General features: G+C 45.0%; 1 protein-coding gene across 1 annotated transcript in view; it reads right to left on the reverse strand.

The window, feature by feature from the left end:
• LOC130384579 (serine/threonine-protein kinase WNK2-like) overlaps window positions 1–14,162 on the reverse strand; it is a 35,284-nt gene extending 21,122 nt beyond the window's left edge. Inside the window, exons 1-5 of the mRNA XM_056592836.1 lie at window positions 13,463–14,162; window positions 12,248–13,069; window positions 1,482–1,654; window positions 978–1,198; window positions 402–559 (exon numbers count right to left, since the gene is read on the reverse strand). Of these exons, the coding sequence (XP_056448811.1) occupies window positions 402–559; window positions 978–1,198; window positions 1,482–1,654; window positions 12,248–12,901 (1,206 nt within the window). The 5' untranslated portion in view covers window positions 12,902–13,069; window positions 13,463–14,162. The remainder of the gene's footprint in view (window positions 1–401; window positions 560–977; window positions 1,199–1,481; window positions 1,655–12,247; window positions 13,070–13,462) is intronic.

Here is a 14,162-nt window from a genome sequence, read left to right on the forward strand (position 1 = left end):
GTATAGTCAAGGAAAATAAATGGGAAACACCCCAAAGGCTTAATCTAGAGAACGAGGAACAGCTGGGCGTTACTGCGTGAGGCCATATGGCTCACAAGCTTCCATAGCCCTGATCACGACAGCCTACGTGACATCAGCATGAAACATAACTAAAATAGGCCCTCACCTCACCTCTGTGCGACCTATTATAAACAGTGGACGGAAGCATTGACTCACGATACAGAAATATTTACTCATGGTGATTGACAAACTGTGCAATTTGAACATATTAGAAATTCTTTGTTATTGTGTTAAAGGTTCTTACTGACTGTTGAAAGAATTTACGTGCCACTCCCCGCTCCCAATATGAAATCACTTTGAAAGTCATCAGGAAGTGACATTTGTCGAAACGCGTCACTCACACTGGTGACTTTGCGGTAGATCTGGGCGGCGTTCTGACACTCCGAGTACGGGTATTCGGAGGTGGCCATCTCCAGCATGCACATCCCAAAGGCATACACGTCCACCGCCTCGTCGTAGTGCTCCTCGTACATCTCCGGCGCCATGAACTCCGGCGTGCCTGCAGAGAGCAGCACACCAGTGACCAACGGGAGCGTGGCCTAGGGCTCACCTGGTGCTGCATGAATGGCGATTCAGGATAGATCACGATTCTCATCTTCCATGATAGCCAATTTCCAAATTATTATTATTTTGAACCCAGTGTGTTACAATTGTTCCTTTATTTGCATTCACATTATTGCAATAATTTGACAGTTTTTTCCAATCTAAGCCAACATGATCTTAAATAAACTATACTGCTTCAAGCCATCATTTGCCAAACCGCCTTTCTGCGTGCTCATTAATCGGGAGTAGACCCTGCAATGAGAACTATGTACTCTATCGAGAATCTATTTTAAATTGGGAATCAAGACTACATTTTAAATCAAATCATAAAGCGAAAGACTCCAAGCCCCAGTGGTGGTGGTCCGGTTGCTTACCGATGACACTCTTGGCGAAGGAGGTCCTCTTGAGAGTAGCAAGTCCAAGGTCACCAATCTTCACCGAGCCCGTGGGACCAGTGATGAAGATGTTGTCACACTTGAGGTCCCTGTGGATGATGGGGGGGGTCCGGGTGTGCAGGAAGTGGAGGCCCTTCAGGATCTGTCTGCACCAGCTCCTCAGCACCTTGGGCTTCATCACCTTGAAACGCTTCAGGTAGCTGAGGGGAGGAAGAGACAAACGTTGCCTTGTTAACTGAAGAATGGAGTATAATGGACCTCGGCCATTGATTAAGCACTTAGGCTTTCCTTATTACACAGAGGACTCAACGCTTTATTAAATCAATACAACTATTGACTTAAAAGTAGTATTATATTATTAAATATTCCATAACATAAGCTTGGCCGGAAGACCCCATGCACATTTGAAGACATGCCATTCCAAATGTATTCAAGTGCTCGTGCATACGTTCGGACAGTGATTGCTTTTCAACCAACACTCACGTTTTAAGTGTCCCTGAGGTCATGAGCTCCGTTACCAGGACGATGCACTTCTTCCCCTTCTGGGGCGACTCCCAGAAGTCGTAAAAGCGGACGATGTTGGGATGCTGGAGGCCTTTCAGCATCTCCGCCTCCTCTTTGAAGCGCTGCCGCTCCGCTTTGGTCAGCTTACGGTCCTAGACGGAGGCCAGGGGGGAGAGAGTGAAGACACTCACTATTGAGGACTTCATTGATTAGGTGTGAAGAGCGTTGGTACAGATGTTTTTCTAGGGAATGGCCAGATGGAAGAGTTCACCTAAGAGCCTGATAAGGAAAGTGAGTGTCTACCTAGAACACTATCTAGAACCGCTATAGGGCTCAGTAACGCTTGACCCTCAGCCCAAGGGTCCCACTTAGACAACATAAATAACCCGGAAAATATACAACTCGATTTTCAAAATAAACCTTTATGGCAAAATTAAGTGGGAGTTCTTACATCTTGAAAAAAAAGCGACCCGCCAGTTTGAACAGTCAATCAAATACAATTCATTATTTGGAGTGTCTCCCATTAGCCAATGTGCAGCACCCTGGTTCTGGGCCCGACCCATGGTTTGAGAAGCACAGATCTAGACCAGCGGTGCCCAACCTTTGACTTCGGGTGTACTTAATTGTCATCAAGACCTTTTGCGCACCACCTCTTAGGTAAAAAGTAGATGAATACACATGCAGAAGCTGAACAAAGAGGGCCAGCACCCCCTTTAAAAACAATTGTTGCTGCAAGAGCAAAGCAATGCTTCTTATGCCTCCCACTGCTTTTGTTTACCAAACACAAAATAATGCAAAACATCAATGGAAAGCATTGTAATAGAAAACATGGTCAAAAAGCCAAATGGAATGCAAAAAAAGCCAAAAAACAAGCCATAATAGTTTATTGGTGCAGTCAATCCATGAGCACAGGATGCCGCCATAGCCCCTAAAGCACCAGACTGGGCCGGATGTGTGCAGGGATGACCACTACACCAGTCTCCCATTGGAGCAACGGCTCCCACGTCAACGTGGTCACACCCACCTACAGCTACAGCGCAAGGTTACAGATTATTGATCTGGCCCTCCATCCTTCAACAGCTCTCTCGCTGGCCCCTTTCTTGTCCGCTCCCTTCCCCTCTACTTAACTCAGTCCCCCCCACCCTTACCTCCTTCCACCACCACCATATCTGCAATCATCCTGAACGCCCTGAGAGGAGTCTGAATCAGCCCCTCCCTGCTCCAGCTCTCTTCCTCTCCAACTGATTCTCTCTCTTCCTCTCATGCATTCCACACACTCAACTTTATTAATCTAGAAAAATGTGCATACATGTGTTTTGTAAGAGGTCTATAACAAATTCAGAGTATAAACCTAAACTACAAATGAAACCAAACGACATGCATTGCCTGATCTTTGCAGGGATGTGCAGCGCCATGCCGCATTTGCATGCTTGTGGGTGGCATCGCGCTGCATGTGCATGCATGTGTGTGGCATATTGAGTTTTGTGTGCAAGTGCGTGGGGGATGGGGGAAATTCACTGCACTCTAAGCGTTATGAATTATTCAGTTCTGCAGAGATCCCGCTTTACAGAGCCAAGCTGAGCTAGGCAAGGCAGGGGCCTGAATTTAGGCTGGCATCGCCTCAAATGCACTATGTTTTGCATATTAATATATATATATATTTTTTTACATGAAGGACTGGTAAAGACAACAACAGAATAGTGAGTGGGCGGGAGCTTCCCTGATGTATTAGAGCATCCCATTTGATTAAGGGTACACGCTAGGGCTGCACGATATGGGCAAAATATGATATCCCGATATTTTTTGGCTGAATGGCGATATACGATATATATCTCGATATTTTCTATAGAGTGGGTTAGATGTTTTTTATGCAAGTCAAAAACCACATGTGAGATGTTGCAAGCACTTATATTAAAACATAGGTCCATATGACTGCAACATGTGATTTTGTATCGTTATTTTCAACAGAATTCAATGAACATGTAAAAAATAAAAAGGGATGTTTTTCACCTTCTTCACAAAATAATCACCTATGCAAAACAATATAAAGCTGTAGGTTACACACATTAGCTACCATTAAGAGCATTGGCTTCGTCGCATTGTCCTGCGTACTACGGTGAGGGTTTCAGTGCGCCGTAACTTTAATCCCCCGCCCCCTCCCTTCTCCGTTCCATTTGGGAACATGTTTGGTTTCATTTCGCTTGTTTCGTATATTTTAATTAATTAATTAAGAGCGTCACCAGAGGGCGCCCCCAACACATTTGCCGATCGCCGGCCCTGGTTTCGGGGCAGAAGAAGCTGTCGCGGCCGGTGATGCAGCAGCACAGCCACGGAGTTTTACGCATTCCTCATACTGCACTTTGTGCCGCTGCTGTAAATGGTGGAACAGATTTGTCGTGCTTCCACTTTTAGTCGCAACGGTTTTGCTACACTCTACAGATGACCTGCAGCTGCTGCTCATCTGTTTTTTTTAAACCCAAACTATTTCGACATTATAGAGCCGTTGTTTCTCCTCTTTGAAACAATTTCGTCTCCCGCCGCCGTCTCGTTTTCTTTCCGGGTATCATCCATGCTTGTTGTGTTGTGAGGGGGCGGCGGGGGTGGGAATGAGGCGTCTTTGCACACAGAGGGGGAGGGGTCGCGCTCACAGTCTCCAAGGCAAGCGCTGTAGACGCTTGAGCGGGAAACGGACCATTTTAACGCATATCGATATAAACGATATTGTCAAATCTTGTATCCCCTTGGAAATTATATCGATATATCGTACATAGCCGATATATCCTGCAGCCCTAGTACACGCCCTCCCCCCATCCCAAAGCCCCCTGTGCATGATCTCAGTGTTCCCCCATGAACTGTGGTGTATCCTCAATTTCAAAAACCCCACCTCCACCACACCTTTGCACACACACACAGAAGTGTTGTGCACAGCATGGAAAGATACACGTACAGACACAAAGGATTCTGGGACACATGCCCAACCCCCAGGATGACACACACGCACACAAATAACTTTAAAACGTGTGTGTGCATATTTCACAAATCTTATCAACTGTGTGCTTGTGGCTAGAGAAAGCTCCCAGCTGGCCCCAGTACGCCATAGAGACTCTGAGGCGAGGTTAAACACACAGAAAGCCACCATGCTGCGCAGCTGCCGACAAGAAAATAGATGGTGACACTGGCAGGAAGTAATCAATATAGCTCTGCTCCCATAACTATTGCCACCCGCTTCTGTGACTCTATTAGCACAGCTGTGCTAGGCTCCCCCAGAGACTGGAGATAAACTGGACCTTGGGACCAAGACGTATACCCACAACAATTATTTCGTCCTTGACTCAGACACACGTAAAACGCAAAGCATGTTTTTATTTTTCGTTAAAATTATATGATAATCTATATCATTTTTTCATGATTGCTAAAATGCAGAAAAGAAAAGGCTTTCAAATCTGATTTTACTGGTCTCCGCCAGTCATTTCTTAGCAGTATGTGACTGTTCTGCTCTGATCCAAACTCTGGTCCCATCCTTGTCAGGACATCAACGCAAAGGGGGCATGCCAACGCCATGGTGCATTTTGATGTTTGGGGCTCCGTCTGGGCATCGGACATTATTGATGCTTGCGTCCGAGAGAGGGATAAGCTTCTCGGACACGTGTAGTACAACACAACGGTGTGCAAAGTTGGAGGGGGCCATGGGGCTTACATCTCCCCCCCTCCTTTCTAGAACTCAAACTGCGATTTTCTTAACTGTCTACTAGAAAAGATTTACATAATTTACATGTTTGAAGTAAATTAATTTGCATTAATGGAGATTATGCTTCAATGTGATAAGAAAAAACATTACAGATGGAACAATCCATCACGGCATTCAGAATAAACTTCTCACCAACACCAAACACACTTTAAATTACATCACAGGCCGATGGCAAGCTGCTATTGGTCAACAATTAACTAAATAAATATAAAGTAAAACCTTTGTTTGGATGTTATAAACTTAAGTAGCTTACTTCTTAAAGAAACATTGCTACTACATTACACATCGCTACTAATTGTTGTTGGTCAACACAGTTGAAAAGGCTGTGTTAGATGAAGCCTATGCAACGTGGGCCTCCTTAAATCCAGATGAAGAGGCCCAACATTACAGCCCTAGCAACTTCATATACAAGAGAGGCATACATTCATAGATGAAGTGTTGGAGAGGAACACTTTAAGTGTATTGTCCCCATGACAATAAGCACCCGTCATGGGAAATAGCTTTTCAGAGGCACCAACCAATCTGTCCTAGCATGGCTAAAAAAAAACACAATGAGCACTGTTATTGACTGGCCAATTCAGCTAGTTGAAAACAGACATCATATCCCTAAGTCCCTTCACCATCAACATGGGTTGCTTCAGGATTTATTTACCTTCATTTCTTTTTTTTACCATGACCCAATTACATGCTCAAGCTAGATCAAAAAGCTAGCCGAGTCCCACAAACTTGGTTAGGGCTAACAACCAGCGGTTCAGTGACCTACAGTAGGGCATGATTGTTTACACTTGAGTTGCCCACTAATAGAATCACGCAGCCCTATGATGGGGGTATGGCTCTGGGGGAGAGAAGATTGGGGCGGGTCATCCGTTTGGCGCATCCATCAAAGTGACATATTGCTGATAGTGGGCCGCTGACCGTGTGCGGCAATCTCAAACACACAAAGATGGATAGTTCCCTCCAGAAGGGGCAATGTACTGAGGGAGCCATAAACGCTGGGGATGTGTGACTTCAGGATTTATTCACTGTGTGGAACCACAAGCATATCAGCCTGCACAAAAAAATATTAAAAGAGATGAACACAACTGAAGTGTTCCTACGTCATCTTAACTCATTTCCATTCCAAGTTGGTTTGATTAATCAACTCAACAGTATAGCCAGTAGAATTATGCAGAATATATAGTAATTAGCAGGGTCAAGATAAAAACGTGTCAAATTGTTCAGATACAGACGCTACGGTCAAGGAGCAGAGCTTAAGACCTTAAAAAGTACTTGCAATCTTTGAATCTTACTTCAACCTACATGAGTCAGCGCGATGTCCCAAAAATCTAAATAAATGTGAGTCAAGATTTCACCCCTGCATTACAGACAAATGTTGCATCACATCCTGCTGTGGTAATTTCCACGGTCAAATCCTTCACCTGAATGGAATCTTGCATTTGTGTTGTCATGCAGATCTTTTATGCATTCTTCATTAAGTACGCCAACAGACTGCAACCAATGGAGCATCTACCATGGATTAATGGATACATTCACAGGGGGAAAGTAAGATGTCTACTACGGGTGCCCAATTCTCTGCCAGTAATTAAGTGCAAGGAACACAATAGATTTAGATCTAGCTTCTCAAGACCCTTTTAAAAAGCAGAGATGCAAATGTAGCCAAATCTTAAATCATACACTGGTGTTGTATATGAATGGCTGACACATGACAGGTGGCCACGCCGGCATTAAAAAAAGTGGTTCCACTTATAAAATGATGACACCACCCACTTTGCTCATCTCCAATTTCAAGATAGAAACCACAGCCAACCAATCCCTCTGAAGTGTAGAATGCTGCAGTTCCACTTAGCCAGGATAATGCAGAGTTATAATCAAGCACACAGCCGCTAGCCGCATTGTGTTCCATCCCTCATGAACCGTGGGTAGACTTGGCAGGCAGCTGCCCAGCCAGGCTGTTACCTTGCTGTTCGGGAGAGGACCAAGTGAGCCGCCTAAACCAAGCGCATTGGTGGCTGCAGGGAAATAGTAACAGTAGGGAGTGTGAGAAAGCGTGATGTGCAAACCTCAGACATCTGCCTTATTGAGGAGAACAACAGCTAAATAAGAGTCAACATGCATTAGTGCAGCATGACAAGTATGGCTGTACTGGGTGCATGAAAAAAAAAAAAAAAGGGGAGGTGAGAAAGGGGTATGAGATAAGTGCAGAGTAATGGAGAGCCCCACCCAGACACATATCCAAGACAAAGCTGACCAATGCATTCGCTGCACTAAATTTAACCATATTTACCTCATGGTAAATCACACACGTGTTGCTGCAGGGTCGAATACAGGAGTAAGTGCTCAAGGATGGACGGGACATGGACTTGTCGGGCCCCAGTGCCGAGATAAAGCCCACTCACGTCACTAATGAACATGGTTAAGGCTGGCAAACAAACAACGCCTTCAACCAACGAGGATAAAGCGAAGAAAATGTGTGATTAAAGGCTTTCTTCCTTCAAGCAGTGTAATACTGCTTATGTAATGACCCAGACTACTGCTGGGTCATGTTCTAAATGATTAAAAACCTGTGCGTCTAAGGCAGGGAAAAAGAGCAAGAGCGAGAGAGACAAGAAAGCAAGAGACATGGGCGAGGGCGAACTGCACGACATAGAAAACGAGAGAAGGGAGCAGCTTGCACCAAAAATGCTTAGACAATTAGTTTGGACAGATTTGTTTAATGTATTCATATTTCTATGATATATTTGATTTACAGTGTTCTCTCCAATGCATGGGCTTGATCTCTACTGACCAGTATGAGGGGAGGGCTAAAGAAGAAGTTGGGCCTCTGAGGTTCAAATTGCCATGGTGAACTGGTCGCACTACTGCGACCAGTTTTTAAAATTTCAGAGCTGCCAGAGTCTTAATGCCCAATAGGCTGCCTTAGACAACTAATTGTCCATCATGATCAACAAAAGTGAATGGTCTTTGCTCCTTCCCTATGGGATTCTTCCGATAAAGTTTTGTTTGAATACCACATGATTGATTGGGATGGCGGCACACCCTGCTAATTGTCATTATTGATTGATTTGACAGTCAAATCTGGCCGTCTAGAAAAGAAGACACCAAACTAAGCATTAGCATCAGAAAGCTACTGAGTACAAGCTACCCAGAATTGGCATGAGGAGGACTTGAGCATGCTTTTCAAATGCATGTGCCGCCTCATCTCTGAGTCAGTAGAAAAGGTGTTTTGTTATAATCTTACTCTGGATGTCTGCTTTACTACTAGACGACGTGACAGCTGGCAAAGACCTTGTAACCACTCCTATTTCCTGGCCGAGAAATAAACATCCATGCCTGATCTGACGATACCCACTATAAAAAATGTGAGAGTATGGTTAAATAACTGTGGTGCTATGATACCCATGGCATCGGCTTGGATAATTCAATAACAATCAGTACTTTTTACTGTTTGCAATGCCGTGTAAAACACTAAAACCTAATGAAGCCAGTGTGTACATCAGCCGAGCACAACACTTTGAACCCTGGGAGAGTCAGAGGGCACGTTCCCCTGATTCAAGCTCAGCTAGGTCTAGGACAGAGGCTTCCGGAGCAGCCAAGCGTGCGGGGCACAGATGTCCCCAGCTGAACTGGCCGGGTTGGCCAGGCTCTCCGCTGGTTTATCGGCCGCTGCCGTGTAGGGGCACAGGGCCAAAGCAGCAGCAGCATCAACAACCAAAAATAAAATATTGTTTAGGTCATCAGCGGTCCATTAAGCTCTGATGACTTTAACAATATTGAATGTTTTTGTTAATCAAGTCAACAGTGTCCATATAATTGTTCACAGTTCAAACCGGTCCATATCTTCGCTATGCAATGTTTTTAATCACTTTCCATTACATTAGATTGAGGAGTCATGTGGAGATAACCTAGCTCCTGCATTAAATATAACCTTTGTCTTCATACCACAAGGTCTAAGTAGGAGGCCCCCACAGGATAAAGGGGCTGTCAAAGTTCAAACAAACGAACATCCTAAATTCCTAATGGGATAAATAGTCTTAATGAACACATGAGGCATTGCCGCATTGGGGCAATTTCGTGCCCTTAACAAACTAGGGTTTGGCAGCAGGTGGAGTACAGGGTGGACAAATCAAAAAGGTTTACACAGATTGGTTTGCAGAGTACATAAGAAAATGTAGGCAATAAAAAGATGCAACATTTACTCAGCACAGGCCTCTAATAATGAAGGATAAAGCGCAACCACCATAACGTAAATCATACCAAGGTCAGATGACTCGTGTTGAAATATTTTTGCTGGTTGCCTTTGGTTTCAGTCAACGATCAATGACTGAATAACTCACACCAGTTCCTACCCTAACGTTTGTGAACTCAAATCCATCAAGGTCATTGTTCACACCAAGAGGACCTGGAGTTCAGCTCAGAGCCTCTCCATCGCTTTCCAAACACTGAATGAGAATGGACACACACACACACACACACACACACACACACACACACACACACACACACACACACACACACACACACACACACACACACACACACACACACACACACACACACACACACACACACACACACACACACACAGAGCTACCCATCAGATGACACACAAAAGCAGGTAGCAATCGCTGCCAAGACTTAAGCTTCTTACATCATATGCATGTGACCGAAGTAACACTGTATGGTAGAGCTGAAGTATATGGGATTTTGATGGAAAATACATTTTCTTTATCAGGTACAGCGATACACAAATATTACAATAACCACTGCTAGCCTAAGCTTCTAACTTTAAGAATGTTATTATGCCATTAGCCATTGCAAGTCCAGGGTTTCCCCCAGCACTGTCTTGTTAAGGCGGCCGCCTTAACAAGACTAGGGCCCCGCCTTGACTACCAATGTATAAAAAAAAAAAATAAAAAAAAAAGTTGAAAAAAAAAAAACAACATTTGTACCTACTGTTGTTTATTTATATGGAAATAAACAGTCGTTTATTTCATTCATGCGTACTGGCATCTTTGAGCAAAATACCCCCAAAATTTTTCGGCGCAGCGCGCCAACAACACCACCGACTGCTTACCACCTTGACTGAGACATTTACTGGGGGAAACACTGAAGTCCATTAGGTTTTAATGACAAATCTTCAAACTGAATTTAATGATTTTAAACCCATTTTTGATATATAATAAGGGTGTGAACAAATATAGTAGTAGAACATCATTTGTTAATTAAAGTTTAAAGTCAGGTGGCAGGCTATCTTCCTCTGTCCTAAGTCCATGTTCCACTAAAAATCATCTGGATGTTTGGGCATGTTTAGCCCCATCCTATGTGCCGATTATAGAGATTAAACCTCTACCTCAAAAATGCTGGAACAACTGACCCACCAGCATGTCCAAAGTTGTCTTAATGAGTGAACCACGTGCTATCATTACTGAGCGAACACACAGATAGAATATGTAAACAATTGGAACTAAACTGTAGGAAGTTTCTAATTTAGATCCACAAGCCCACTGAACAATGGTAAGAGGAACCAATAAAGCAGTACTCTTGAGAACAGATAACAGGAAAGCAACTACAGACACGTCCGTCTCTTAGGTCAACATTATCTGAGCAAGGGCCATCTGCGTGACAGACTGAGAAGAGATGGAAACCAGGCTTAGATGGGCACACAAGATGGCAGGAGATGGGGATAAACAAGAGAGAGTCGGGTCAAAACATTTGCAGGCGGCCATCACGTGACCTGTTTGAGGGAGAACAAATTATACAGAATTAACAATTTCTCACACACACGAATTGTGAGTCACAGCAAGTCAACTGACAGGAGATATACAATACTTCCTAGCAACGTCATTGGAGTGATTGAGGTCATCCCGTATCATTCAGTTATTGCATAGTCCCCCCCCCCCCCCCTCCAGCCTGAGCCACACCTGTAACTCCTGACTGCAAAACGGCTCACTCTCATCTTGTGACCACACACACACACACACACACACACACACACACACACACACACACACACACACACACACACACACACACACACACACACACACACACACACACACACACACACACACACACACACACACACACACACACACACAATGACTCTTTTTACACTTATTCACGTGGACTACGGCCTAAACATGTTTTTCCAACTCCACAGGCCAACTAATCGTTAAGGTCAATGGGGCTGCCAAAGTTGCGCCAGCAGTCCCTTCACATCAGCTGCTTCCTGTCTGCTTAGCTCCTGTCACAGATGGAGGCAGGCGGGGAAAACACCGGAGCTCCTCACAGCCAGCAGACGCACGCTGCTAGGCTGGGACATAAGCATACGGCCTCTAGTCCTTCAGACGTGCAACATTAGCATAGATGGTATTTTTAGTAGGAAGGGAATTGTTGTAACTCAGCCTGATCTATTGTGTCCATAAAGGATGGAAACCATTCTGTCTACAAGGAGGGAGGAATTGGAGGGCAAGTAATGCTCACGGTAGTGCCCTTAAGCCTCCTGGGAAACAGAGGGGAGAGCGGGAGAGATAGAGATAATCCCTGCTACAGTCTCAGAAGGACGGAAATAATGAGTCAATACCACTGGCACTGCACAGTATAAGCTGGCGCTTTTCATGCGTCTGTAACACAAGACAAGAGAGACTCTGCTTGTTCTTCTCAGCAGAAACCCCGAGTTTCACATCGACACAGGCACATGTTCCTACCCGAGTCCCTTGGCGATAATCTAGACTACATAAAGTGTTTATGATTTTGCGGAACCTATTTGCAACATTCATGCGAGAAGTTCTGCTATTGACCGCTCCCTGTTAAGAGATGGGTGCTATTCTGTCACGATGTGGCCCTTTTTTAACCCTCTCTAGATGCCCTAAAGAGGGCGAGAGAGAGACAATGAGATGTCCCATCATTTTTCTGACTGGGAAAACAATTCCGTATTTCTCACACCAACAGAACTAAAGTAGGGCTTTTGAAGAGTTTAAAAACATAAAAATCGTACCTGTAGCTCACACCAGGCAACTTCCACCCAGGTCTCTGTGTCCAGGCCTTTGTAGACCGTCTTGAAGGATCCTCTGCCCAGCTCAATGTCAAATTTGAGGAATCTTCCCCCAGGTGAGGTGGAAACCGCCTTCATCTCAGCCTCTTCCTCGTTTTCCTCGCTGGACGCCTTGACCGCCACTTTCAACCCATCGCTGCACGTGACGACGTTCAGAGCATCTGGGCACTTCTCCTTGTCCTCATCGGCACCAACGCTCTCAGTTGCACTGTTGTCTTTTTGTCCACATTGACTCTCAGTGCTAGAACTTTCCTGAACTTCAGCCCTAGGCACCCTCGTTCGATCTACTATGGTGCGCAGGTTTATGTTTAGAAGTTTGCTCTTATTGTCACATTCAGGTGCTTCAAATGCCTGCTCATCTGAGTCAGAGAACCATAGACTTCTCCGGATGAATCTCTGATGCACGATCCTCTGATAATTGGAGGAAGGGTATGCACTAGGGTCACTGCCCCCTCTCACTAGTTTGGAAGAGTCCATGTTATTGACGTTCCCGTCGCTGTTGCCCTCATACATATTTATGTTGAGCTCGCACCGAGAGTTGGATGGATAATTGAGTCCTTGCGGGGGTTCCGTGTTTGAATCTTCCCCGGGATCCATTTTAAAAACTATCAGTAACGTATCCGGGCGGAATTTGCCATTGGTATAATTCCCACCACAATTCGGGGCTGAATACCTGCAGCGCCCACTCGGTGACGCAGTTTTTCAGCAAAGGCCCGTTTCGCAGCGACGGATGTCATAGACGGCGCGTTCAGCCAAACTGAAGAGCTGCAAAAGAATGCAGTACATAAAAAAAACGAATAACAAATACTGCACATCACTATTCAATATACCGGCCTAATTAATTCATTATTAGACATGTGGGGTGGACCGGTATTGGCCCCATGACCAGGGTTCACGGTGATTGTCAGAAATAGGTTACAGTTTAAGTAACGGTTGAGAATGAGCAATCGATCAAATTCCCGCACTATTAGTAGAACAGCAGCTATGTATGTAGCCTCTGTTAAAACGGCGGAAGACCACATTCAGATGGAAAACGACTCAACCTGTCAATATCTGCGGTCGAGTCACGTCAGTCGTCCTATTCGTTCAATTGGAAACATTTCCACTGGCGTGTTACAAATCATATAATTGAGTGATAACGTGATGAATGCCACTTACCCGGTCATACGAGGGGAGAACGGGGGCAAAGTGGAGCAAACTAACGCCAGCAGCACGCCACGAGCCGACGTTAGCGGGTAGTCCACGACAAAAGGTGGACTCCTAAACGCGCTATCTGCATGTCCTCATACTGACAGGCTAACGACTAAGCATGACATACAAATTCAGGCTCAATTCGTCCTCGGTTTAAAAACAAGCCCCCTGTCAATGACGTCTACGAATTTCGGATAGAAAACCTTACATCCATATCTCCAGAGGGATAGATGTCTTAGACGACGCCGAGCCCCTCCGGTATCTCTCTCAGTGGTGGCTGTGTCTGTTAGCGGGCTATCTGCAGCCGCACGTCTCCGCCTATTTTCACAGACGTAACTGTTATCTCACCGCAAAGTCTTTGCATCAAGTTCACAGCCGTGGTCGTTTTATACGTTCGCCACACCAATGTCAATGTGCCCGTTAAGAGAAGTAATGTGGTGTTTCCCATTCAGATTCACTTTGTTCCACGCCCCTGGTAACTGCCGGAGAACCGTCCAATCAGAAGGCAGCTGTGATGATGATTCCAGCGTGGCTGTAGGGATGTGAAACCTCAGCTCTCGACGAGAAACAATGATGGTGAATAAATGATATTACGCAAAAAAACAATGAAGGCGTGTAGGCCATAGAGTAGCTATCGTTTAGGCGACGGAGAAGTCAGAGAGGGCCA

The sequence above is a fragment of the Gadus chalcogrammus genome, chromosome 1, assembly GCF_026213295.1.
Source record: "Gadus chalcogrammus isolate NIFS_2021 chromosome 1, NIFS_Gcha_1.0, whole genome shotgun sequence".
Classification (NCBI taxonomy): Eukaryota; Metazoa; Chordata; class Actinopteri; order Gadiformes; family Gadidae; genus Gadus; species Gadus chalcogrammus.